The 25,607-nt window shown below is 53.8% G+C and overlaps 9 protein-coding genes across 9 annotated transcripts; 4 read left to right on the top strand and 5 right to left on the bottom strand.

Moving 5' to 3' along the window:
* Window positions 1-1,397: 1,397 nt before the first annotated feature.
* CONPUDRAFT_58456 (SET domain-containing protein) lies at window positions 1,398-2,002 on the top strand (the record flags this gene model as incomplete). Its single annotated transcript, XM_007771563.1, has 3 exons — window positions 1,398-1,681; window positions 1,745-1,866; window positions 1,926-2,002. 3 exons carry the CDS (start codon window positions 1,398-1,400, stop codon window positions 2,000-2,002), a joined length of 483 nt encoding a protein of 160 aa, XP_007769753.1.
* A 1,494-nt stretch (window positions 2,003-3,496) lies between these two features.
* On the bottom strand, window positions 3,497-4,639 carry CONPUDRAFT_155290 (uncharacterized protein; the record flags this gene model as incomplete). Its single annotated transcript, XM_007772033.1, has 1 exon — window positions 3,497-4,639. The coding sequence occupies one exon, from the start codon at window positions 4,637-4,639 to the stop codon at window positions 3,497-3,499; it is 1,143 nt and encodes a 380-aa protein (XP_007770223.1).
* A 6,650-nt stretch (window positions 4,640-11,289) lies between these two features.
* Window positions 11,290-13,118, top strand: CONPUDRAFT_155289 (alpha beta-hydrolase; the record flags this gene model as incomplete). Its single annotated transcript, XM_007772032.1, has 8 exons — window positions 11,290-11,778; window positions 11,836-11,965; window positions 12,026-12,212; window positions 12,265-12,411; window positions 12,480-12,746; window positions 12,822-12,909; window positions 12,968-12,995; window positions 13,057-13,118. 8 exons carry the CDS (start codon window positions 11,290-11,292, stop codon window positions 13,116-13,118), a joined length of 1,398 nt encoding a protein of 465 aa, XP_007770222.1.
* Window positions 13,119-13,169: 51 nt separating this feature from the next.
* On the bottom strand, window positions 13,170-14,067 carry CONPUDRAFT_83138 (uncharacterized protein). The gene is made up of 3 exons (XM_007772031.1): window positions 14,020-14,067; window positions 13,790-13,999; window positions 13,170-13,737 (listed from the first exon to the last, which is right to left on the bottom strand). The coding sequence occupies exons 2-3, from the start codon at window positions 13,964-13,966 to the stop codon at window positions 13,570-13,572; spliced, it is 345 nt and encodes a 114-aa protein (XP_007770221.1). The 5' UTR covers window positions 13,967-13,999; window positions 14,020-14,067; the 3' UTR covers window positions 13,170-13,569.
* A 1,262-nt stretch (window positions 14,068-15,329) lies between these two features.
* Window positions 15,330-17,149, bottom strand: CONPUDRAFT_83137 (aldehyde dehydrogenase; the record flags this gene model as incomplete). The annotated part of the gene is made up of 6 exons (XM_007772030.1): window positions 17,005-17,149; window positions 16,737-16,951; window positions 16,130-16,682; window positions 15,904-16,072; window positions 15,446-15,843; window positions 15,330-15,387 (listed from the first exon to the last, which is right to left on the bottom strand). The coding sequence occupies exons 1-6, from the start codon at window positions 17,124-17,126 to the stop codon at window positions 15,330-15,332; spliced, it is 1,515 nt and encodes a 504-aa protein (XP_007770220.1). The 5' UTR covers window positions 17,127-17,149.
* A 922-nt stretch (window positions 17,150-18,071) lies between these two features.
* On the top strand, window positions 18,072-19,798 carry CONPUDRAFT_138055 (FMN-linked oxidoreductase). The gene is made up of 4 exons (XM_007772029.1): window positions 18,072-18,652; window positions 18,710-19,151; window positions 19,211-19,476; window positions 19,536-19,798. Exons 1-4 carry the CDS (start codon window positions 18,383-18,385, stop codon window positions 19,668-19,670), a joined length of 1,113 nt encoding a protein of 370 aa, XP_007770219.1. The 5' UTR covers window positions 18,072-18,382; the 3' UTR covers window positions 19,671-19,798.
* Window positions 19,799-20,361: 563 nt separating this feature from the next.
* CONPUDRAFT_74210 (uncharacterized protein) lies at window positions 20,362-21,930 on the bottom strand (the record flags this gene model as incomplete). Its single annotated transcript, XM_007771644.1, has 4 exons — window positions 20,362-20,774; window positions 20,886-20,932; window positions 21,409-21,656; window positions 21,718-21,930. The coding sequence occupies 4 exons, from the start codon at window positions 21,928-21,930 to the stop codon at window positions 20,362-20,364; spliced, it is 921 nt and encodes a 306-aa protein (XP_007769834.1).
* Window positions 21,931-22,415: 485 nt separating this feature from the next.
* CONPUDRAFT_166568 (uncharacterized protein) lies at window positions 22,416-23,357 on the top strand (the record flags this gene model as incomplete). Its single annotated transcript, XM_007772028.1, has 4 exons — window positions 22,416-22,713; window positions 22,773-22,980; window positions 23,065-23,178; window positions 23,251-23,357. The coding sequence occupies exons 1-4, from the start codon at window positions 22,657-22,659 to the stop codon at window positions 23,355-23,357; spliced, it is 486 nt and encodes a 161-aa protein (XP_007770218.1). The 5' UTR covers window positions 22,416-22,656.
* An 831-nt stretch (window positions 23,358-24,188) lies between these two features.
* CONPUDRAFT_58249 (Aldo keto reductase) lies at window positions 24,189-25,511 on the bottom strand (the record flags this gene model as incomplete). Its single annotated transcript, XM_007771553.1, has 6 exons — window positions 24,189-24,350; window positions 24,405-24,611; window positions 24,670-24,886; window positions 24,952-25,176; window positions 25,246-25,331; window positions 25,398-25,511. The coding sequence occupies 6 exons, from the start codon at window positions 25,509-25,511 to the stop codon at window positions 24,189-24,191; spliced, it is 1,011 nt and encodes a 336-aa protein (XP_007769743.1).
* Window positions 25,512-25,607: the final 96 nt, after the last annotated feature.

Raw genomic sequence — 25,607 nt, 5'->3', positions numbered from 1 at the left:
GGCCCGGATCCGTGCGCGAGGACGACGTGCGCAAGTTCTTTGCGGAGTTTGCCGTCGACCGGGTGCTGCGCGACCGCCATGCGTGGTACGTGACGTTCAGCGATGGAGCGGACACGGCGCGCCGTGCGTCGCGTGTGCTTGGCGGGTCGGGCGCGCCGACGCTTGTGCATCAGGCGGTGGGGCTGGTTGTGGGGCAGCCGCCGTCGCAGGTTACGCCGGCGCCTGCTGTGGGCAAGGCGAGCTGGACGAGGGAGGAGATGCTGGAGGAGGCTGCGAGGATGGTGGAGAGCGAGCTGAGGGCGCTGCTGGAGAAGGATATTACGGATCGCGTTGTTGGGCCGCTGGTGCGCAAGACGTATGTGCGGGAGAAGGCGAGACTGCAGGAGGAGCGCGCGCAGGGAGGGAAGGAAGGGCAGGACGCGGCGGAGCACACGCAGGAGAAGAAGGGCTTGAAGGGCTTGACGTTCCGCAAGCGCCAGCGGGAGGCACCGAAGGTCCCTGTTGAGACGACGACGGTGATAACGCTGACGCCTGCGCCTGAGGAGCCAGAGGCGACGCCAGCACCGCTGGACGACGAGGATATGCAGATCGATGAGGAGGATGCGCCGCCGAAGAAGAAGCAGAAGAAGACCGTCATCGACACCAAGCTGCGTAGGGGTGGCGTCGTTTTGGACGAGATCGAGTCCGAAGACGAGGAGCCGCTCACGCCCGAGCCGACTTCTATCGTCATCGCCGCTATTGAGGACCGGAAACGACCCGTTTCGGATGACGACGAAGAGGATGACGAGCCATTGCGGAAGAAGGTCAAGGTCGACGTCCCAGCCATCGTCGAGGAGAAGCCCAAGAAAGCCGCGAAGAAGAAGGCAGCGGCGAAGAAGAAGGGACGCAAGGATGCAGCTGTGGAGGAGGCGGTGACTGCTATGGATGTGGGGTTCGAGGCTCCAGCGACAACAGATATCCACGTGTCGCCTACGTTCTCGCGTTCGATCTCGCCGGTGCGCAAGGCCCGTCGCGAGCCATCGCCTCCGCCCGACCTATTCGCGCTGGGCATATGCGAGGACGACGAAGACCTGTACTTTGCGAAGCTCGCTATCTCTGGCGAGATTCCTGTTCCAGAACCGGAGCTGGAAGCAGAGCTGGAGCCAGCGTCGTCGGCCAGGAAGCATCTCACTGGCTCTGCGCGGACCGAAGGGTACTACAAGATCTCGCACATCGAGAAGGCCGCCTATGTTGCGCAGTACGCTCCGCGCACGAACACCGTCGAAGACTCTGCCACCGCCACCACCGTCGCACCAGCAACGCACGTCACCTCCTCGCGATCGAACCGTGCGAACGCGCGGCGGCGCCAGCAGGGGCGCGAGGAGGCACAGCAGCTGCAGCGCGCCGTCGCGCTCTCGATGGGCGAGACGTCTGCGGCGGACCTCAATGTCAAGTTCAACCAGCTGCAGACGCGCAAGAAGCACCTGCGGTTCGCGCGCTCGCCGATCCACGACTGGGGGCTGTACGCGATGGAGCGGGTCTCAAGGGGCGAGATGGTGATCGAGTATGTTGGGGAGGTGGTGCGCGCGCAGGTCGCGGACAAGCGCGAGAAGGCGTACGAGCGCCAGGGTATCGGGAGCAGCTATTTGTTCCGCATCGACGAGGATCTTGTGGTCGATGCGACGAAGAAGGGCAATCTCGGGTGCGTACTGTTGTCTTTTTTCAGTTTATTCTTTCTTGCTCACGAATGTTTGCTTGTATGTAGTCGGCTGATCAACCACTCGTGCGATCCTAACTGCACGGCGCGGATCATCACGATCAGCGGGGAGAAGAAGATTGTGATCTACGCAAAGCAGGATATCGAGTTGGGCGACGAGATCACCTACGGTGTGTTCACTTTGCTGGCTTGGTCGCCAAACGACATGCTGATCAAAATTTATCGACAGACTACCACTTCCCGATCGAGCAGGACAAGATCCCTTGTCTGTGCGGCTCCGCCAAATGCCGTGGCTACCTCAACTAGACTCCATTACTCGTAACATTATTATTATTCGTCTTCGCGCTCCTTGGCACGTCCGGCTGCTTTGGCTTGTTGCTTCTGTGACCTTTTTTCTTTTCTTGGGTCTTTGTTCATGGTTGTCTTATATTTCTTCTTCTGCGCTCGTACATAATACCCCTCTTCTACATCCTGCTGAATCCGCATCACCGCCTGTGCTAGCTAGCTACTCAACTTACGACCTCCCTGCATTGTGCATCGCAAACCTGTCGTCGCTGTCCCGTCCGCTGTACCGTAACTTTTACCTAAGTCTAACTCTGCGCCCACCTTCTAAGTAGCTGTGTTTGTGCTTGGCCGCTCTAATGGCTACCATTTCCAAGTTCACGGCAGACGCTCCGAAATGGGGTGTTAGAGAACTTTGCAGAAACTTTCGCGGGGAGAACCTAGTTGTCAATCCGAGATCCCCGCTCCTCAAGCCTCTCAAGGTCCCAAACTCTCAGTGACTGGGCGCCCTGTAAAATTTCTGATCCCTTGTGTCTCAGCTCAGATCATTTTTTGGCCCCTCCCCTCTCCCCTTGATGTTGAGACTTGATTTTGTTGATCGGTGATAACGTGTCGTGTGATTTCATACGATTGTGTGGGTGGGCGACTGGGAGGGCAGATCCGCCCCGGACCCGTAACGACGCCTTGGGAAGACGAAACGTGCTAGAGCGAGTCAGTTTCCTCTTTTTCTTTTGTCCCGCAGAACAGATCGGAACAAAGTATACATCCGTGTCAGGTCCGAGAGTAAATCGGAGCTGAGCGCGAGTTGTACTAAGGGCTGGCTCGTACCTGGGATGCTATGCACTTGCCCCGAGTTAAACTGCGTGCCTTCAAGTGATCCGCTCGATCTCAAGGTCAAGTGTGGGTCTGGATGGTAGGCCGTGGCGTTCCGATATTAAACGCTTGCCCAAGCCCGCAAACTTGCCTCGTCGTGCCAGCTCAGGCACCACTACAGTGGTGACGTCGGCACCGCCTGTGATCGGAACTCATGCCTCAGGAATGGACGGGACGGGGGCGAAACTGACAAGCTTCAGCAACTGCATTTGCCAGAGAAAGTGTGGGGCTAGGTACGTGCTACGTGCTTTGTAGGCGGGAACAACGAGTGTGACGAGAATGAGATGAAAACCCACGAGGATACTGGCTGAATGTCCTTATAATGTACGGAGCTGGGAGAATAATTATATATCGTATGAGGGAGTAAGATATATATGCACAGAACCAGTACTGCTGTGCGGGAGCGCCAAGTCTTAACGAAAGTTTATGGCAGTCTGAAAAAGGCTGGCTGAGATAATGGAAGTAAAAACGGAACTCATGCAGTAAAAAACAGGTATTTAGTACAGATATAACAGCTTATGAGCTTTTGTTGACGTCGATGAGATGCAAGCGGACCAAAAAAATGCGTAGGATGGATGAGAGATACCCAAGGGATGATGCAGAGAGAAGAAAAGAAAGAAGAAAAGGAAGTGCGGTACGCCGTACTCAGAGCTCCCGAAGCTTCTTCAGGACCGCGCTGTAGTCATCCGTCGTGAGACGCCTCCCACTCTTCTCGGTGACCCACTTCTTGCTGAAGCGTCTCACCATGTACTTGAACTTCTCCTCATCCTCTACGGGCACACCCCGGATCCTCCCAGACAGCTGCTCCTGAATAATCGCATCGATGTCCTTGTCGCAGCTGCTTTCGTCGTCCTCGCCGAACGTGCACTTTCCGTCCTCGAGACAGACCACCGCATCCTCGTCCTCATCGGACTCGGGCCCCTCGGGCGTGTCGACCTCGATCGTGCGCGCGACAGTGATGAGCGAGTCCTTGAACCGGCGGAGGTTCATCTTCTCGAGCTCGGCAGACTTGGCATTCGGCGGGTTACCGGCGGGAAAGACGAGCTCGATCGGGGGCACGTCGCCAAAGTGCCGCCGGAGCTTTGAGAGCCGCCTCCGCTTCGTCGTGAACGGTGAGGGGGGAGGTGGCGTCAAAGGCGTTAGTGGCGTTGGCGGGATAGCGAGCGAGAGCGATGTCGACGTCGAGAACTTGGACGTCGTGGAGACCGTGCGGGCTCTGACGGGGAAGGGGATACTCAACGGGCTAAGCTGGTGCTGAGGTTGTTGTTGGCGGTGCTGGGGCTTAGACGACGATGCGCCGAACGAGTCGGCGGTGGCGGACCTGCTGCACTTGCTCGAGCCAGAAGCAGATGTGCTTGGCCGGCTAGAGCTCGATGCAGAGGGGCTATAGTTTTCGGGAATCGAGCTGGCGGTACTTGACCTACTCGAAATAGAGTTGGTTGGCGAATGGGAAGACTGCCTCGAAAAAGCGGGGGTGCTGTTGCCTGAGATAGGAGGGGTGGGGAGAGGACGTGGGGAAGCCTGGGGTATAGGCGAGCTCTTTCCCGAGGGCGGAGGAGGCAGAGGCCGCCGCCGACCGTTGCTGGCGAGACTCGAAGCAGAAGAGACACGCGAAAGCACGGGGCCGACGGGAGTGGAAGAAGAGGATGCAAGACTACTCGAAGGTGTGTGGTGGGCGCTCGCCGGTGGCGTCGGCATAATACGGTCGATGCGGATGGTGGTGGTAGATGACATTGGGGGAGGGATGGTCAGAGTGAGGTTGACCTCTTTAACACGCGTCTTCGACATGGCGGAGGTGTTACTGGGGTGATATGTTAGCGAGCCATGGCGACATATGTACGCGAGGAAGGACTTACTGTGGGTCGATGTCGGATAAGGTTGCACGGTGGCCACAAGAGCTAATGAACAGAGCGTTCAAGCAACGTTTCAGACCTGAAACAAGAGAAATTGTCGGAGGAGAGACTAGGAAGGAAAAGGAGGGTGAAAGGCAGGTAACGACGAGGCTACATGAAAGACTAAATATGATGCTGGGGCTGGACAGATCAATCCGGCGTTCTGCATGTTGACGAGGGTCGGGAGGGGGCTCGTCGAGGCGAAATGTCACCTCCAAATAGGGGAAGCGGCTCTTGATCGTGCTTGTGATGGGAGTTCAATTTGCTTGTTGGCCTGTTGCCTTGTTGCGGGACACACACGCCGACCCACTCACACGCCTTGCCAGAGGTACACATCCGCCTGCGAACGACAAATTTTTGTTCTCTTTGCAGCCCTCGACTCGGTGGCTCTTGGTGGTGGAGCCTGTTTACATGTCGACATCCCCTCCCGAAACCTGTGCTGCCGTATATTGACCGACGGGCCAGACGTGCCAGACTGCCAAACCCGAGGACGAGTCGGTTTGAATTGTTGCAAACGAGCCTGGCAACGCGAGCTACAAAGCGAGAATCGGCCGGTCGCCAATGTCAGGCGAGTGAATGTACAGACGGAGACAAAAGAACGCAAACGCTGGCGGTGCGGCATTGGACTCGGTAAGCTCAATGTGTATGCTTGGGTACCGAGTGACGACAGCGGCTGGGCCACTGAGGAACACCTTGGAACGTTTTCAGAAGCCTGGCAGGGTGTTCGCGAACTCCTTTTTGCAAGAACCCATCGAGCAACGCACATGCTCTGGTTTCATGGCCAGCACTTTGGTCTTGGCTTGTTCGATTTCTGCTGTTACTACCTAGAGCCACTTAGCCGCATACTGCAGCCAGTGCTTGAGAACATCAAAACGCGAAGTTGTTATGGAAGGTTACAGTGTTATGTTCTTCCAAACTAGGTAAGCTACTTGATTCTGAACCCGAACATTAGCCTTGTTGGTGCTTCTTGTTGCTTGGCCAATTAATCTGCACCCGTGCGGCTACTATTGCATCCACATTCTCGTTGCAAACAAGGCAGACACCTTGCAACGCTTCGTGACACGCTCCGACAAACGAGCAAGAACAAGGCATCTCAGACAAGTTGCCTGCACAGGTTCTGCGAACACGAAGGCGGCGGCTGGCAGCCATTGCGGGCATGGCAAACAAAAAGGCAAGAACGTCCGGCCTATGGCCGGCGGCCGCGGTCTCATTAGAAGCGTTCTGACAGCCGTCAACGTTCAGGATCGGAATGATCTCGATTGGATCATAAGAGACCTTCCGTCATCAACCGCGGTTATGTCAATGTGGGTTACTTATGCAGCGACTCGGAAAGAGAACTCGACATCAACGCAAGATGAACGATTGGAACCTGCCGCGCTCTTTCCTTGGCCATTTGTCTTGCGGGCAGGCGGGTCTAGGTAAGAAGCCCGGCGGCACGCTTCTGCTCGTGGTTGAGCGTTCGGAACTTCAGGCTTTTGCAGGCCATAAGTACTTGCTCTGTGCTCATTACCTATCACGCCCTTCACAGTTTGAAATGTGTGTGTGTGTGTCAATCAATACCTGCTTTACCTGTGAGCCACTCCACTTCATGACATTCATTGATCCAACGCAAGACACATCTTCCTCGTGAATAAAGCTGGCCGCAGCTCACTGTACAGGATACATAATACTCGGGATGAGCCAGCCCACTATCTCACGAGCCCATTGGCAGATGATCCCCAAAGCATGGTTGGCCCTTTCATCATTCATGGGGAAATGGGGTGTGCTCACCGTGATATACATCATCGTCTCCCCCGCTCTCTCCCGCGATTCAATCGTCCAAGGGGAGCAGCTTTCACGATCTAAGCAGTTTTGTCTTCGAAGTATCCAACCTGCGTTGCTATGACTAATATTGAGTATCGGAAGTCGCGCCGGAGAATGAATAGGAACGTTCAGTGATCACAGCGTTGGTTGGCCCTAAGCTGCTCTTAACGATCCGCACTAAGGGCTACCACACTTCATTACGATGTGGACACACCGTGCCTTAAGTTATTGTCATTCTAGACTATCCTAGAGTTTCTTATGACCATCATCCACACGCGAATCATTAGCAGACAGGAAGCAAAAATAAGAAGGCCGAAGATTTACATATGACTCGAGGCTACACGAGCACAAGTTATTGATTGTGGCTTGAGAGCCCGTCGTGTGTCTACATCTGTCAACAAGCGAACGGAGCTCACCGTGCCAGGGTCCCGAAACAGCCGCTCCGTCTTGACCAATTCTTACTCGGGCTCAAGGTACGTCGGAATAAAGAGGGATGTAATATCCGTCCAGGCATTGCAGATTAATGCCCTCCGTAACGTCCAACGTCAGAAGCACATAGCATGCTTCCGGTCCCGGCACTCACAGCCACGTTTCATTTTCTGACAAATTCTTGCATGGTGCGAGCGCCCTGCGGCGTAGGCGCACTCCACGCTTCGGAACGTAATGTACTTGTCTTCGCAGAATCACTGCATTGAATAATACATAAGCATTCCTTGGCCTAAAAAATCACATAGCGAGAAGCCTGAAATTTTCTGGCAGAACTTGGTAGTAATCGTGCCCCTCCAAATGTGCATTCCCGAAATTTGGAATTGACATGAACAACAGAGGAGGCACCGGTGAGCCCAGATATGAGCGACACAGACGACTTTCCCGTGTGGTGATTAAATATAACTCTTTGGTTCATTCAAAAGGCAAAACGATGCGGAGACTTCTGTCGTCGGAAGTCACAAACAACCCCAAGGTTGACGTTGTCATTGATATTTACTGACCGTCTCTTGAGTGTGCGCCTTCGAAGGTCTTTTCACCAGTAGACCAACCGTTTCGTCCGGCACCGTAGAACACCAGTCGTTTCTCGCAAACATTCTCCATTGATTGAAACGGGCACTGTCTACAAGCTTGTGATATGAACCTAAGTTTGTTATGGCGGGTTGGAGTGATGACGATCAAGAAATGTTCGTCGTATCATGCGGTTCAATCTCAATCGAGTGGAGGGGGATGGATGCCACAGGATGCCATCCATTATGACAAACAAAATCTTTGTTAGATGTGCGTTGGAGGAAATATATCGGTCTACTTATGAAGCTCGTGTTTTTTCCACAAAAGTATGACAGTTCGTCTGATGATGCGACCGCGGCGCCTTGCACCTCTTGCACCCATGTACACCTCAGAGAGATACTGAGTCAAGCTGTAGAGAACGATGCTCACGGAAAATATGGCGGCGTATTTTAGCGACCTTCGAGGAATAACGTTAGTGTGAGGGGTAAGTCATCTTGCATTATGAAGCGGTGCGTGCTGGGCGTTGGTGTCAGCGAATCCACGTCTACACATCACTGTCTCGTTATCGTGCGCGACAAAGCGTTCGGCACCGGAGCTCGGCACTTTTTTCAACCCCGACCGAAAGCCCGCCGAGCCCGCTGAGAACTTGGTTTCGTGCTCCCGACGCCCATCATCATTAATTCATTTTGTACGGACTACAGGGACTGCTGTCTCGCGGTTCAAACATGTACAGGTTCTCAAGGTGAGTGCGCATCGCCTCAACAGCCACGTCGTCTACAGATGCCGACCCTTGTCTTCCACCCTGTGCCGCCTACGTCGCTGCTGCCATTCAATTGTGCAGATTCCTCGATCGGTCATCGTGCTCTTGCTCTCGTCCTCCAAACTTGATGGGCGTAGTTAGCTCCTTGGTGTAATTTACGCAGGACATCACCAGAGCCTTCTCTCAGTTTATGCACTTTTCCGTCATTCTCCGTCAACTCTTCCTCTCAGCCTCTCGGTCTTAAGTACTAAGTTTTTTTTAAAATCAGAGTGAGTTTATTGTCTTGCAGGGCTTCGCCCTATGGTAGACTAGTTGAGTATCTAAGTATCGTGCGGGTAATCAAGGGTCCGGGCCACCGGGGTGTGAGACTGAAAGCAATGGCCCTGTAAGGGCAGAAAGGGTAGAGTGGGAGTATTATGGGCTGTGTTCGTATTGTATGATATGACGGTTTTATGGTATAGCCAATGTGCGAGGGGGGAATGAGGAGAGAAAGTGAGGAAATGAGGATAGGAGGAGAAGTGGGTTCGAGACGTGTAGAAGTCGTGGTATGTGTTCGGTAGTCATTGTTTGTTGTCGTTGTGTTATTGGTAAAGAAAGAAAGAAAGAAATGGAGAAATGAAGAGGGCTATGTGCTTGTCGTGTGGTGTTCGTTTTTGAGCGTGGTCATGTTTTAGTTCAAAGCGGCAGGGCATGGTGGAAAGGGGGAATAAAGAAATGAAGAGACGATAACAGAGACTAAGGTATGAGTAAGATGCAGACGTACCTGACGTGTGGGCAGGTGGGATTAGGCAGGCAGGCGGGGCAGACCGTTGGCTGGAGGACGAGCCGTGGAGGCGAAGCGACCGGTGTCGCGGACAAAGTCTAGGAGGTGTCGTTGGTACACTGGGTTCCCGAGTAGGTCACCCATCGGAGGCAGACGGCGCCAACGGAAGTGACTGGCTAAGCGGTCGCGTTGGACCCTATACTGTGGGCATCGAAGGAGGAAGTGGGCGACAGTTTCGGGGTCGCCACAGTGGGAAGTACTAAGTTAGCACGCGGAATGCGCGGAAGCTTCACTAAGGCGCCAAACCAGAGCTTTGCGAAACCTTGGCTCATTGCATGCGTCCTCCTCACTTGCTTGATCCTCACAGGGCTGTACGGATATTGCCCGGGTTAGTGATTTCATTAGTACGAGCGGTGTCTACTACGCCCCCTGACTTTTCATCGCTTTGTGTGCACTACGAGAGCGCAGCGCAGGTCGTTGTCGTCGGTGCGCAGGTCGCCGTCGATCGCGTGGCCAACCCTGTCCAGTGAATGTGCTGCTTCTTTGCTTTTGAAGGGTTGATGGCTTGGGCTGTGTGGGCGTTATATTGGCGCGTTTCGATCCTCGAAAACCCGAACGACTCAGTGCGGGCCAACTCCGTCAGAGTCGGTACCGCCAGGCCGCGTGAAGGACCTTTTGGTCCTCGATCGATGTTCTAATGCTCTTGATCGGTGCGTATGAACGGTTTTCACTAAGCATTTCTATCGCTTGCTCAGCCGCTTGTTGCCACGTTGTGTTCTTTTATTTGCTGGTAGACCTGTACTGTATTCTGACGATCCCTGAATGAAATAAAAATCGATTGTTTGCTCTGTCGGGTCATACTGCGTGTGCCCGTCATGTCCGTTTGTGCCTTGTGAAGCATAGTCATCTTCCGGGGAACAAGGCTATCGTATAAGCCCAGCTGTCAATACAATTATATGCCTCTAGGGATGAGAAAATGGCAGTGCCTACGACTACACTGGTCTCAATATTTGTGCTAGTGCAGCAGCTCGTGTTAGCAACCCTCCTCCGAAAGTTACGGCCTCCGCGGATCGCCAACTTACTTGAACCAAGGCATCTCAACGATGTTCTACCATTCCAGACACAGGAACTTGCGCGACTACTCTAAATTGGCCGCACGTTACATACACTCGTGACTCTGTTATATCATCTTTGACCGGGAAAGAAGCTATTATGCCTCTGTATATCGCGCAGGAAGACTCCACACCATGCTGATGTATGCGGTGCCGTGATTTCACCTTCGCGACGTTCCAGTGCCGCCAGCTCGGTTCAATAGTTCAGATCGAGTTTAGGTTTTCCGGAAATTTGCTTCCCCCTTCCCGGCGTGCGGGGCCAGCATTGATACAGGTGAACATGTTGCGCCCGTGGATATGCCCAGAAAATATAGTGCTCGGCGTGATGATAGCCTTTGATTGGGAGGTTGAATCTGGAGCTGACATGGTTTTGATTAATCTGATACTGTGGAAAATGCTATCATAACGAGGCAATCATGGAATGAGGAAGGGTGAGAGTACCCTCCACGAATTGAGATTAGCCTCCGCTGAGCTAGGAGCCTGAGGAAATGCGTCTTTTTGTAAAACCCCTGTACCATCTCTTTCAGCACCGCCACCGTCGTAATGCTAACATGAAGTTTCCGCTCTCGCTGGAACGACTTGTTTAATCTTCAGATTAGGACCATCGTGATGAAACCTTAGAGATCAGAGAGATGTTGGGAGGTGCGTTCTCTAAGAGTGATTGCTCAGATGGTGGACATCAAGAGATGGCCTCGAGGTGCGCGGGCAAGGACGTTGGCTCGGCGCTTATGAGGCCTTGAGGGCTCAGTGAGGAAGGATGGGGATGGAAAGTGGGGGAGATATGCGTGGAGGTACATGACAAGAGGCCCGCTGCCAGTTGAACGTGCTAGAAGCTAAGTCATGTCAAGGGATCCGGGTTAGCATATCAAACTACATATGTAAGACAAGGTTGCGAGTCGAGTTGTGAGCGTGTGAGGAGCATCGTCGACCACCCCGGCTTCCCCGGTCCCCGCATCTAATCATGCGACAGCGACCGGCCAGCATTGCCAGTGTGCTCTTCTGCACGCTCCTACACGCAACCAGCTGGCCTAGCGAGCGGGACGAAGGTATGCACCCACTCATAATCACTTTTCACTTGGATGGACTTCATGATCCTGAGAACGTGTGACAGAATGATTCTTCCACCACCACCACCTCCTAACGCCTACCCATACACCCCGACACCAACTTTCGTCCCGGTTCACCCGCGCCCATGGCTATCTCTCCTACCCCACCCGGCCCTCTCCTCGAAATCAACCATATTCCCACAACTTCCTTCACCACCGCGCGATCCAACCTTCACGGATGAATTTACCCTTACCACGCATGTCGTTCCGGGCGCATACCCGCGTGTCTCCCCCGACGTCCCACTCCCGACGTCGCCGCCTTTCACGGGAAACTCAGCAGAGCGCAAGGGGCGCGTGAAGGAGCTCACGATGGAGATGATAGGCTTGCAGGCGAGGCACGAGCGTGGGGAACAGGTCGCACAAGGTACTCAGGGCGAGAAGGATGTGGTGTGGTGTGTGATCAATCGGTTCAGGAGGAAGAGACTGGTGAGGAGAGGGAAGGAGGGCAAGAGTCTGACTTTGTTCTTGGCCCATGCGAACGGTTTCCCGAAGGAGGTGCATATATTGTGTCATTCTCCAGATGCGATTGATCTCACTTCGCTGCTGCTTTAGACATGGGAGGTTGCGCTACGTGCATTACTGACGAGCCCAGCTGGAGAACTCATCGACGAGGTATGGGCGTGGGAGGCAGCGCAGCATGGAGACTCGGGCCTGCTCAACGACGGAGTCCTCGGCGGACTGTGTGAGTGATCATCTTATCCCTTTCCACATGGTGCGAACTTGACTGTTTGACGCGATGAAGTCGACTGGGCGGACAATGCGCGGGATATGGCACAGTTCTTCCTCTCATATCTCCCAGATGGCGCAGACGCAGAACTCTCGACACACCTTCCGCGTCTGAGCGAACAGGTCACCAGGTCCCGTAAAGAGTCAGGATTATCAAGGCGTACTCTTGTCGTTGCCGGGCACTCGTTCGGAGGGGCCACATCGTAAGCCCTACCACTTGCGTATATCACTGTAACTGAAACGCGTTCCTTTCAGCACACTTGTCGCCAAGGAGTTCCCTGCCCTGTTCGACGCTCTGATCCTCATCGATCCTGTCATCATCCAGAACACCAAGTTCAACCCCGTGTTCAACACGGGCACTGTGACGGGGGCCATTTCGCGCCGTACCAACTGGCCAACTCGGTATCTCTCCCTCTTCAAGTTCTTTGTCTATATACGTGTACTCACCATACACCCGCTCGTACCCCTAGAGAAGAAGCCCACAAGCTCCTCAAACAATCCCCGTTTTTCAGCATATGGCACCCCGACGTCCTCGCTGCCTATGTCGAGTACGGAACCGCCCCCTCGGCGAAGGAAGGCGGCGTAAGCCTCAAGATGTCGGGCATGCACGAAGCCGTGCTCTTTCTCAACGTGCGTGTCGCCGCCGAGGCATGGGAGCAGCTCCGCGAGCTGGATGAGCGCATCGAGCTGAGATTCGTCGCGCCGGACAAGGACAGGGGCGAAGTGACGTCGAACGGGTACGCTGTCTGCTTGTCTTTCGGGATGGATCATCTGTTGCCGGATGCTGACTTTTGAGTTGCGCTGGTCTGTAGGCTCGGAGGTCCCGAGGCATTTGCTGTGCGCGCGTGGCTTCGGCTGGCGAATGCTTCGAACGTAGATATCAAGGGAGCGGGGCATCTCGTATGTGTCCGATCATACTCTCTGCAGCCAGATTCACTGAGAGCCCCTGCCATTATAGATCGTTCAGGAGCGGCCATTGGAGCTTGGTGAGCTAATTCAGGATCCCTTCGCTTTTCATGGTGCTGACGGTATGCGCCTTGTCCGCAGCGGAGGATATGGCAGGCTTTTTATTACGGCGATATGGTACCAGTCACAAGGCGCTCCTCTAGCGTGTCCTGCATCCAGGCTTATAGAACAAGAATTATCTATATCGAACCGGAGTGAATCTCGCTGACCTACGGAGTGCCATCTTCAAGTAAAGTTAGACCCGCCAATCGAAACTAACGCGTCCTATCGCTCGGGGTGCTTCAAAGCACTGAGTTCTTTTCAACGTCGATTAAATGTCACGAGTGTACCCCTCGTACCAATGGGTGCAAGGGATGTCGTGAAGTCCTTTCTGCCGTCTTCTATTTCCTTCCTTTCGTTTCTATCATCAAGAAAGAGGTTCTGCAAGGTACAGCAATCTCGCGGTGGCTTTCGGAAGTGATCTGCCGAGGTCATTGGCGTTTACGGTTTTCGGCCGCAGTCATTGGCCTCGTAGTCGGTTGCCCAAAGGGAGAAGATGAATGTGCGATTTCCCTCTGATAAGTTGCGCGGCTACATGGCAATCGATACGAGAAGCTACATAAAGAGGTTCGGCTGGATAAGCAGGATAGAATCTCTTCTGGCCGGTTCGATGGAGTCGCGCCTACTTTCCGCCGTGACCGTCAAACTTACTCGGGCGAAGATGGGGAAACTAGTCCCTACGGCTTGTTTAGATGTAGGCTCCGTCATCTTGTATCCCAGTTGCTGTACTCATGCAATCAGCGCTAGCCATGTCGCCGTGAAGGCAAGCACGTACGATCACGTCTCCGGTCTTGAGCGCCATCTCATCGCCCGGGTTCTCAAGCACATATGCCTCGATGCCCCTGGGCATTGTCTCCGCGTCGTACTCTATTGCCGTGAATAATTCTTCACTGTGACGGGGTACACCGCGGAACACGATGTTACCCCTGTGGTTATCCAAGTTCCTGAGCATGACCTAGTACGAAAGTTTCTCGTCACATGTTTCGATGTCATAGAAGGACGACACTCACCTGACTTCTCGCTGGGTCGAATACCAGCTCTGCATGCCTGGGATATACTGACTGGCTCCCAGCCTCTTTGTCAACAGCAATGCTAGGAAACAACCCATTACTGGGTTTGCAGGTGGGCGCATCGCCAGACGGAGTAGGACCGCTCGCTCTGCCTAGGATGGCGCTCCAGCACTCGCTTGACGCGAGGTCGATTCGCTTCGGTGGAAACGTCGCCTGAGACCCCTTAAGCTGCTCGAGCGAAACGATGGCGACGGCGTTGGCGGGCATGCCCACGGGGTTGTACGGGGAGGGAAGAGCACGGGACATGGCGAGATGTGAGTGATGGAGAGGAGGGTAGACGAAGGTGAGCTGTATTTTGGCCGCTCTTAAGAGAGCAGAGACACGCGGTGTGCAGGGTCGAGGAAAGACCAACAAGGACTCGCAAACCGGGATAATATAGTCCACGACCTACCATGGTATGATCCAAGGCCGTTCAAGGTGCGTGTCTGTCAAACCAAGAAAAGAAGCATCCAACTTTGGTCTAATAGTACTCGCGAGACGCAGACGACCGGCTGGACGAAGGTTCTTGAGAAAGCCGAGTGGCATGCCGTCGCCTTTATTGTCTACGCCGACGTTCCGGTGAGGGAGCGACATAAGCGTCGACGGGCGATGGGCGGCTAAGAGCTGCGGACCTTGTCGCATTGGCTTCTCTGTGGGCGCTCACTCCCATGGAGCGCCGATGCCGATGTTCTCGCCCTGGCGCTAGAACGTTTTGGGGATGAATAGAAGGGATATCGTATTAGCCCTCGTAAAGCCCTTTCATTTCGACGCGCTATTACCACAAGGTTCACTTGTAACGACTTACTGTTCGTCTGGGTTGCTAAAGATATTGAGCCTCATAAATTGGATCCGTCGCATTGAGTTCCTGTCCAAAAAAAAACCTGAAAATGCGGCGCTTGTGCACTTCAGAGCAGGTATGCGAGTTCCGAGCGAGACACAAAGAGCTTAACGGAAGTGCGTCTATCACAGCCGTTCCACGAACGCCAGCGTGCTGAATACTACAGCAACATCGAAGTAGTGCGCCTAGGCAGCGATATTCCACTGAGTAGGTTCATTGAGACCACGTAAATGTTCTGGTGCATGCACCTAACACGCGTCGACCTCGAGGAGACGCCTCCCCGGTCTCTCGTATCACAGAATAGCGTGGTGAAGAATGAACAGTAGCTGTTCTATTGGAATGTGTGCGTTAAATACAATATGCAGTTCTATAACTTCATCTAATGGTACGTGATCCTAACAAAACACCCGAAAATGCCCATGCAATGTTTAGCCGATGTTCATCTCGAGGCCGAGGTTGACGTGCACGGCCTTCACAGTGTAGTAGCTAAGAACAAGGCGGGTCAGAATATAAAAACATATTGCGCATATGAAGAGGTACTGACCTGCGGAGCGCGTACTCGCCGAGCTCACGACCAATACCACTCTTCTTGATACCACCGAATGGCACCTGGCACTCAGGCGACACATTGCAGTTGATGAACGTCATACCCGCCTGCATCTGGTGCGCAGTCTCGATCGCCTTCGTGATGTTCTCCGAGAAGATCGCAGCCGACAGACCGTACTCCGTGTCGTTGCCCTGACGGATCGCGTCCGCCTGGTCCTTGAACTTCAGCACAACAGCGACGGGGCCGAAGATCTCCTCCTTGACCACCCGCATGTCGGGGTTGACGTCCGTGAACACGGTGGGCTCGATGAAGTAGCCCTCAGTGCCGATCCGGTTGCCACCGACGGCGACCGTCGCACCCTCATCCTTGCCGGACTGGATGTAGCCCATGATGCGCTGAAAAAAAAACTGTCGTCAGCAACGGGACTATATGCGCGTAAGCAAGAGTGTACTCACGTCAAAGTGCTGCTGCGAAGCCTGAGGTCCGTGCCAGATCGACTCGCCGAACGGATCACCAGCCTTGATCGACCGCACCACTTGCGTGAACCGTGCGATGAACTTCTCGTAGATGCTCTCCTGCACGAAGATACGCGACCCAGCGCAGCAGACCTGACCCTGACTCCAGCTATGACGATCAGAGTCAGTCCCACTGTCTGAGCAAAGAGAGACAAGAGAAACTCACAAGACACCGAATGCAGCCCAGTTCGCAGCCTTGTCGATATCAGCATCCTCGAGGACAATGCATGGTCCCTTGCCACCGAGCTCGAGAGTCACATCCTTGATGTTGCTGTTCGCAGCATTCTCCATCACCTTGCCACCCGTGAACGTCGAACCAGTGAACGACACCATCTCAATCCCGTTGTGCGCCGTGATCGCAGTGCCAACGGTGTGGCCGTAGCCAGTCACCATGTTCACAACACCAGCAGGGAACCCAGCCTCGACAATCAGCTCGCACATCCGGATGCACGACAGCGGCGCCACCTCAGCAGGCTTGATCACCGCCGTGTTACCCGTCGCAAGAGCAGGGCCCAGCTTCCAGCACATGATCAGGAGAGGGAAGTTCCATGGCAAGATCTGTCCAACGACACCAATCGGCTCGTGGCGCGTGTACGCGAGCTTCGCCTCCGTCGTCTCGATCACCTGGCCCAGGATCTTGTCTGCCCACCCGGCGTAGTACCGGATCGTCGCGATCGCCGCAGCGACATCCGCGTTTTTAGCCCAGTTGAACGTCTTTCCTGCATCGTCTGTTAAATGCGAGTCTCGCACAAAGATAGACCGGAGTCACATACCGACGTCAACGGCCTCGAGAGCAGAAAGCTCATCGTGGTGCTCCTCCATCAAGTTCGCGAGCTTGTTCATCAGGAGCGACCGCTTCGCACCAGGGCACTTCAGGCCCCAAGTCGTCGCCAACGCAGCCTTCGCTGCCTGCACAGCAGTGTCGACATCCTGGGCCGTACCCTCAGAGATCTTCGTCAGGACCCCACCCGTCACAGGGTTCATGATGCTATGGTCACGAGTCAGTTATTGCATCAGAGAATAAGCAGAGAACAGACGCACTCGATGGTCGTGCCCTCAGAGCCATCCCGGAATTCGTTGTTGATGAACACACCGGTCTTGAAAGAGGTCTTTCCGGTGTAGACCTTGGAGCTGAAATCGTAACTGAAAGAGGTGCCGGGCATGATGGAGAAAGTGTAGAAGTGTGAAGAGGTTGGATGAGATGCCGTTTCAGCTCCTTCGATGAGGGCTTATATACGCCAGTCCGGTAGACCACAACATGTCTCCCCGACGAAGATGGGCAAGTGGACGAAAGTCATTTGCGGTATAGGAGCGTGCGTTCAGTGAAAATGGGTTGTCCAGACGCGGCCGGTCTCTACTGGGTGTTAGTTGAGCCCTCGAGGATGCTCTTACTCCATGATGCGCAAGAGCATCCGCGAAATTCACACGCTCTCAAATGTACACAGCACCCGCCAAGACAGCTCGCAGTCACTTATTGTTTGCACTTCAGCTTGTCTTGAAGCTGAGCAATCTCCACTTAAGCAACCAGATGACTTTGAAGTCGCTACGCTCGTTTGCTCACTGTGAAGTGGGCTAGCTCTCTGACAACGTGCGACATGCACCATCGGGTGTACCTAATGCAGCATGCATCCTTGGTAGGTGGGCCTCCGAACCATTCGGACAACCCGCCACGCACATCAGCGATCGCTCGATAACAAGGATTGACCAACGTAGATCCCGCCACTGTGTGGATGCGACGCCCAGACACTCTATTCGCTTAGTAATTGATAAGTGACACCCGCGCGGCCGCACCATGACCTACTACAGAGAAGCCGGAGGCCTCGTATCTCGCAAAGTCTCGTTTCACAGGCTTAGACAAGTTGACGTATTAAATCGACCCGTGCGATGCCTGGGCCTATGCGCGGGTCTGACGTTGGTGAGAAAGGGAAACCATCGTCTTGACATGTCCTGAAGAATGGCGGCAATAAAGCGTGCGCGACGCCCGATTCGCGCGAACACAGCTTGATTCACGGCCGCACCTTCCCTTCTCAGCGCTAGCAGGCATGCTCGGAGCGCGACAGATCTGGCCCTCGGAGTCACCACCAGGCATTACTTTCAAGCTCTTGAACGTGTCTTATAAATCGACACTTGCCCCGAGGATACCTATGCGGCCGTCCCGCAGGTCGCGAGCAGTAGCGTCTGTTGTGCCAACCACTCCGTTGTCCGTAAACCAGCCACAACAATTTTCCCCAAGGAGGGTGATGGTCTTCGCTGTCTCAGAAGCTGCTCGAGATGCTGACAGCCAAAGTCGTTTGTTTTCATCTACCACTGACATCCTCAATATAAAACAGCCAAGCACGATGGTGTTGACGAACTCATCCCCTCACCGTCAAAACTTCACTCCCCTCGTCTCTTCATCTCCTCCACATCACCTTCTACAATGGCCATCGAAAAGACCCCCGCCCTCTTCTCGCCTTTCCGTGTTGGCGAAGTCGACCTCAAGCACCGCGTTGTCCTTGCCCCGCTGACGCGGTTCCGTGGTTATGACGACCACACCCCTGGGCCGCTCGCCGCTGAATACTATGCCCAACGCGCCAGCATGCCCGGCACACTTATGATCGCCGAGGCGACGTTCGCTTGTGCGGTTGGTGGCGGCTACGCCAACGTGCCAGGTATCTATACCGACGCACACATCGAAGGATGGAAGAAGGTGCGTAGACTATTCAAAACCACAAACCCCTCGTCGCTTACATTATAACTTGATCAGGTCACCGACGCCATCCACGCCAAGGGCTCCTACATCTACCTTCAGATGTGGTCGCTCGGTCGCACGGCCGACCCCAAGTTCCTCGCGTCTGAGGGCTTCGAGTTCACCGCCGCTTCCGATATCCCCATGAAGGCCTACGCCGAGGAGGGCCACCCCAACCCCCGCCCCATGACGCTCGCCGAGGTCAAGGAGCACGTCCAGCTCTATGCTACCGCTGCGGAGAACGCGATCAAGGCTGGCTTCGACGGTGTCGAGATCCACAGCGCGCACGGCTACCTCATCGACCAGTTCCTCCAGGACGTCAGCAACAACCGCACGGACGAGTACGGCGGCAGCATCGAGAACCGGTCGCGTTTCGGCCTTGAGGTCGCCGCTGCCGTCGTCAAGGCCATCGGTGCATCCAGAGTCGGTATCCGTTTGAGCGCATGGAGCGAGTTCCAAGGTTAGTCCTCTCGTTGGATGCGCTTCATACTTGATCGGATCTGACGATGTGACGTGTAGACATGCGGATGAAGGACCCTGTCCCCACCTACACCTACTACGTGAAGGAGCTCAAGAAGCTCAACCTCTCCTACATGCACGTCGTCGAGCCGCGCATGAACGGAAACGAGGACGTCGAGGACGCGACCGGCTCGAACGAGTTTATCCGTGAGATCTGGGGCGACAGCCCCTTCATCGTCGCCGGCGGGTACACGCGCGAGTCGGCACTCAAGACTGCTGAGGAGAAGGGTGTTCTGATCGCCTTTGGACGCAACTACATCTCCAACGTGAGTTATAAGCGAGCTCACTGACATTCGTCGGTTGTACTCACTGTTGGCATCTCCAGCCCGATCTCCCGCGCCGTCTTCTCGAAGACCTTCCCCTGACGCCTCCCGACCGGACCAAGTACTATGTTCCTGGAAGCCACACGGCAGAAGGCTACACCGACTGGCCGTTTGCTGAGGAGACCACGAAGGCTTGAGTTTGATATGTAACATTAGGTTCGACGATCACAGCATTAGACATATTTTCTTGCGATAGAACAGATACTTTGTAATTTATCTTCATCATATGCATCTTGTCACACTCAATCATATCCGTTTTGTCCCATCATATCCGTTAGCATACCATGGCACGAACACGAGAATATGTCTGTGGCTAAGTACCGACACAACAAAATTGTCTTCCGTTGCATGAAACCTGAGATACTGTCGCTACGCTGCAGAACAGCAGCATGACATTCCAGACCGTTGCTGGGACTGTCGCGAGCATCCGCGTAGAGCCTTACATGCTTTGAACTATAAGACTCGGGGATGAGCAGACTAAGCTGCTCGCGTCTGAAATGAGTTCTACTTAGTAGCGCCTCTCGACACATTCATCTTTTAGTGGTGGAAGTATGTATATGAGCACCGAAGAGTGTAGAACCAAGGCATGGTGCTGAGAGCTGACCGTCATCCGCTCATCTAATCGCGTCATGCTCGGTGCGTCTTATAGTTGCTACTGTGTCTAAGCGGCAACCGTTAGATTTCCAGCGCTGGTATGAAAAATCTGTATAAAGTCCGTATGGATAGTCGAGGATATTTATAATGGCCCTTGTCAGTACGGTGATAATATGAAAACAAGCTGGATTGCCATTTCGAAAGGCATATGTCACTGCAAGAAGATCAGTGCAGTTAAATGCCCTGCGACTTCGTTTTCAGACCGTTGCGAACCTCGTCCCAAAAGCGGACATGCCAGTCCGATGCTGCATAGACACCGAAATCATAAATTTGAGTAAGCTGTGGCATTGTCTCTTGTAGAAGAGAGGTGAGGGTTCCGGAATCGAATGTAGTAGAATCTGGCGCGATCTTAAACCCCATAGCTGAGATGAGATTGTTACGCGCTCTCAGCTCTGGGGCAGCCAAGACGGTGGCAACGTCTTGCGAGCTGACGGAGATGCAGAGGCCAGTCCCCAGTCTACGAAGATACGGGCACCGCCGAAGGATTGTCATTAGATCCACAAGGGAGAGGGGCGGAGTAACGGAGGCTTGTATGGAACATTCTTCGAGAAGTGGCCAATGGGAAGTAGCGGCGACCACCTTGGAAGCTGTTGCGAGACAATGGTAACGACTGTTGAACTGAGTGTGATATACGACCCTCTTCAGTCGAGAGAAGCAGGATAGGCCACTGATGATGTCGTCAAGATCGATGGACGAACCAGCTTCGCTACCGTTGAGGAACGTGATAGAGAGACTGGTTAATGCTCTGAGGAAATATATGTCGCAATGGCAGTACGGATTGCGGTGAGAGACGGTGACCTTCCGCTCACATTCAGCTTGGTAACTATGGCCGGGGTTGCTTGGCCGTTTCGAGGAGGACTAAATAGCGCAGCAAGTGCTTCTGCACATGTCTGGAGATTATCACCAAGGATAGTAAGATGTCCCAGGGCGCGTATTTGGAGAGTCCCCGTCATTTTGAGCCAAGGTGAATCCGCAGTTACTTGAAACTGAAGGTTTTTACACAGCTGGAGAGAAGCAAAATGGGTTCAGATGAGTTCTGTGACGGAACCGATTGAGATGGATTTGAGATGTTGCCACTGTGCAATAGAGTTTGAGACTCGTGAAAGATCAGAAGACTTGTTAGATAGAGTCGATGTTGTATAAAATGTTTCGATCAGGGGACACAGCATTGGCAGGTTTGGAAGCATGTCAAATAGCTCGTGTGCAGCATCCTTTACGCACAAATACCGAAGCTGTGGACCAAATAGTAGACATGCGTTGAGTGGCCCAAAGGGTACAGTGAAGTACAACGTGCGGAGATTAGGAAAAAGGACAGACACAGGACATTTGTTCAGGGCATCCGCGAAGTCCATCGAGGGCACCACTCTGCACGAATCCAGTTCATTGATACTTTGACGAATGTGCTTTACTCGTGCAGCCCGCATTATCAAGGCGCTCCACTCAGACGCAGAGATTTCTCGTTTGAAAATCTGAGCATATGCATGTTCGCTGAGAGACCGCGGCAAAGCTAAGATTATGCGTGAAACCTACTAGCTTCTTCCGAGTAAAATCCGCAAATGGCATATATTTCTGATGTTTTCCAGCGGTAAGTTCCTTCAAGAGACACACGTCATTGGGTAGAGACGCGAAGAACTCGACGAAGCATTCAACATTGGCGTACAGCGCATCCAGCGCCGGGTCCTGGAACGACGTGCACACTCGAGCGAGCCTGGCGAGGGAATCGTTGCCTTCAACATGCGACATGATGTGATTGACAAGTTCATGTATTTCGAGGCAGGAATGCATGCTGATCCTTGGTCTGATTGTGTTTGATTGCGTTTTGAGGGAAGATGTGGTGAAAAACAAAGTGAGAGCGCGGGACAGGGGCTAATTTCCAGCATCTGGTTCGCGGGGAAATAGCCGAGTGTCGACGTTGCTTGGAGCGCGTTCTTGGTGCGCTCCTCCGAGCCTCTCTTCGTCCACCGCCGTCACCCGTTCATGGTCACTCTTTTGGAACATCGTCATCTCGCTGCTCAGAACACTGAGCGTTTTGCCTTCTCAGCTAGCTGGGTTGTGCCGCTCGAGCCATGGAACATGATCACATCTTTTATCCGAACTTGTGCTGTTCTACCGTGACATCCCTATGCACAACGTCTAGGCGGTTCCGAACGCACCCCACTCCCAGAACAGCTGAGACGGCGAGCGCTCCCCAGTATAAAGTGCTCTTCTCGTAATACCGCGAGATACTTCGACAGTAAAAACCGGTAACAATGCTTGGGGACCTCTGGGCCAATATGTCCGCCGCGACGAGTTCGTATGCATTGCCATCGTCGGTTTCCGGTGATATTGCCTACATTTTGGGTATGCCAAAGACGAGGAAACTCCGAGGCCCATAGAGACGATTCCACTACCTGATTCGCCTAGGAGTGGCGTTAGGGAACCATCGTATGGGAAAGGCGGCGGCGGGCTTTATGGAGGTGCAGGTTGCAGATGCGGGTGGTTCTGCCACTATGTAAGAGAACACGGATAGTAGGTTCGTGTCTCAAAGTGCGTTTCTCTTTAATCTTTGTATGTATGCGGTGCTAATGGCGCATTCGCCGATCCAGCGAGAGCGGAGGTACGAGCCACATCTCGCTCTTTTCCCTTCGGTCTCCACCTGTGCACCGACCCATGGCAAACGTCATGGATGGAAAAATGAAGGGCTTGCGACGCGGATGACTGGGTGGAATCACTGCACGGGACTCATCAGTAGCCTGATTCGCAACGACTTTTGCGCAACGAGTTCCCTCCATCTCCCCCACTCACTTAGTCTTCGTACGTCCACGGCTTCAGGCTCCTTCTTTTCATGACTCACTTACCTGCCATTCATCTGTCACCCTTTTCTAAACCCTACCCTAGACCTTCCCCCAAACCATCGACCGTTCGCCGCGCGCAAGGCTTTGTGGAGTCTTAAGCGAGTCAACAGGAGCTACCACCTGGACGTCCTTAACCTTATACCCAATCTTGCTCCATGTACATCGAAAAGGTTACCTCCTGACTTGTTGTTTCCTTGATTGGCCCGGTGGCTGATGTACTGCTTGACAGTTCTCGACATTGACATCAGCGATCTGAGCATCGACGAGCATATCAAGGCCACCTGGGACGAGCCCACTCGCTCTAAGGAGAGCATCTTCTCATTGAATAACGGATAACGGTTCTAGGCTCAAGGCGAACATCATTATCCCTCCGTACGCTCGTATTCATGATCATCCCTAACCCCGCTCATTCAGCTGATAGTCACCAACACGTCACGGTATCGCGCTTGATCCGAGCATATACTCCGGTGAACGGGGACTGCAGTTCTTTGCACGCTGTATGCTACTTCTGCATACACAACCCCAGCTAGTGTAACATCGTATACGGCAAACTATGCCAATTAGGAGTCGCTGAGTCGCTCGCTCAGCCCATATGGGACCATGTAGCGAGGGCCTCAATACGAGCATATTTCGCGTTCCTGATGCAAGTGCTTGAAGACACTCCGCCCTGCGACGGACACCGTTGGCGTAAGATGCAACCCCTATCGCGCTCGCACCTGCCACAGCGTGAACCGCTTCAGCCCGAGTGTCACCAGCAGCCGTAGACGTATTCAAAGCCCTTCCCTGCTGGACTCGAATCAGTTGAACCAACGCACGGGCGGAGCGGCTCTCCTACTCGTCCGTATCATGATGCAACTTGTTGACGTTTTCACGATCTCGATGTCGATACCGATACGGTGTGGTCGGCGGACTCGAACAGGTGTCTGGAGGAACATGTGCAATTCGGGGCGGGGAGGGACGAATCGAGGAGCGTATTATCTCTGAGATGAATTGAGGAGTAGGTCTAAGTTGACGTCCTTGTGAACCTATAATCGACGCCACTCTCAAGGTTTCGTTTTGTAGGCAGGCAAAGACACTCCAATTCTCATGATGGTATTCGTACACTGGGCATGTCATGATACATTCCGTCAAAAAGTAACTACTTTGCTTATCGATGCAACCTACATCTTACAGCTTCTGTTCCGGCGTCTCCTGGTACAGCGTTTTCCACCCGAACTCGGGGTAACGCAAGCCGTTAACATGGTCAGTTTTCTCGGCGTATGTTCGCACTTCCTTGACATCCTCAGCGGTCAGCTTGACATTCACAGCATCGAGGTTCTCGTTGAGGTACTAAGCGGATCTGGTCAAATAACTATCCTGCATCATTCATATGAGCTGGCGTACCTTGATCTTCTTAGTTCCAGGGATGGGGATGACATCGTCTCCCTGCGCCAGAAGCCACGCGAGGGCCACCTGACCTGCGGTAGCGCTGTGCGCGTCGCCAACCTTCTTGAGGCCATCGGCCAACTTGAGGATGTTCGGGAAGTTCTCCTTCGAGTACCTTGGGATCTTGCGGCGGAAGTCATCGGCCTCGAAGTCGTCTGGCGATTTCTGAGTGATCACAGGATCAGTCAATGGACGTTGTGATAGGAGAACACGATGTACTCACGTATTGACCAGTGATCAGGCCACGCCCGAGTGGAGAGTAGGCAATAACCTTCACTCCGAGCTCACGTGCGGTCTTGAGCAAATTGAGCTCGCCCTCAATGTCGAGCGTGAACGGCGAGTATTCGACCTGGAGCGCAGCGATCGGGTGCACCTTGTGCGCACGGCGAAGGGTGTTGGCAGTACACTCAGACAGACCGAGGTACTTGACTTTGCCAGCCCTGTGATGCGCGACCGTGTATGTCAGATAACTGCGACGAAGAACCAAAATCCAGCAGTGACTCACTTGACCAGCTTTGCCATCTCGGCCACCGTCTCTTCGATAGGTACCTCAGAGTCGGGCCTGTGGAGGTAGTACAAGTCGATCGTGTCGACGCCAAGACGCTCGAGCGATCGAGCGAAGTTGCGTTGGCAAGACTCGGGGGTGCCGTCAACGCCCCTGGCAGTCTCGCGGCTGATACCAAATTTGGTGGCAAGGAAGATGTCGTTGCGCTTGCCAGTGCGCTTGAACCTATCAAACGCATTGATACATCAACAATGATGGGTCTATACTGCCTAAGAGTTGAATGACTGAACGCACCACTTGCCGATCAGATCTTCGCTGTCACCGTAGATGTTGGCGGTATCCCAGAACCTGCACCCACGCTCGTATGCGGCATCGAGGATCTATAGATTAAGCCACAGCGATCAGCGTTGATCTCGGCGCGATATCGCACTGAAGATGATACTCACCTCGAAGCGTTCCTCGTCAGACCCAAAGGCGCCGTAGTAGGCAGAGATGCCCATCGCACCGAATCCGATGGCAGAGACATCGTCAGTGCCGATTTTGCGAGTAGGGAAGGTCATTTTCCTGGCGGATGCGAATCAAGAGCAGGGACGTTTGAGTTCGATTTGGGCACTTCGGACCTTTATATAGGCGCAAGTGGCTTTGGAGGCTTAGTA

The sequence above is a fragment of the Coniophora puteana genome, assembly GCF_000271625.1.
Source record: "Coniophora puteana RWD-64-598 SS2 unplaced genomic scaffold CONPUscaffold_8, whole genome shotgun sequence".
In the NCBI taxonomy this organism is placed as follows: Eukaryota; Fungi; Basidiomycota; class Agaricomycetes; order Boletales; family Coniophoraceae; genus Coniophora; species Coniophora puteana.
The sequence above is the reverse complement of the archived record's forward strand: the minus strand, read 5'-3'. Positions and strand labels throughout refer to the sequence as shown.

Bases quoted from the DNA above. Each gene is read 5' to 3' on its own strand.
- CONPUDRAFT_83138 (XM_007772031.1), bottom strand. From the start codon at position 13,966: ATGCTCAGGAACTTGGATAACCACAGGGGTAACATCGTGTTCCGCGGT. The intron at 13,738-13,789 runs GTACGTGCTTGC...GCATGAGTACAG, and splicing joins TCAAGACCGGAGACGTGATC to CAACTGGGATACAAGATGAC.
- CONPUDRAFT_138055 (XM_007772029.1), top strand. From the start codon at position 18,383: ATGGCCATCGAAAAGACCCCCGCCCTCTTCTCGCCTTTCCGTGTTGGC. The intron at 18,653-18,709 runs GTGCGTAGACTA...TAACTTGATCAG, and splicing joins ACATCGAAGGATGGAAGAAG to GTCACCGACGCCATCCACGC. The intron at 19,477-19,535 runs GTGAGTTATAAG...TGGCATCTCCAG, and splicing joins GACGCAACTACATCTCCAAC to CCCGATCTCCCGCGCCGTCT.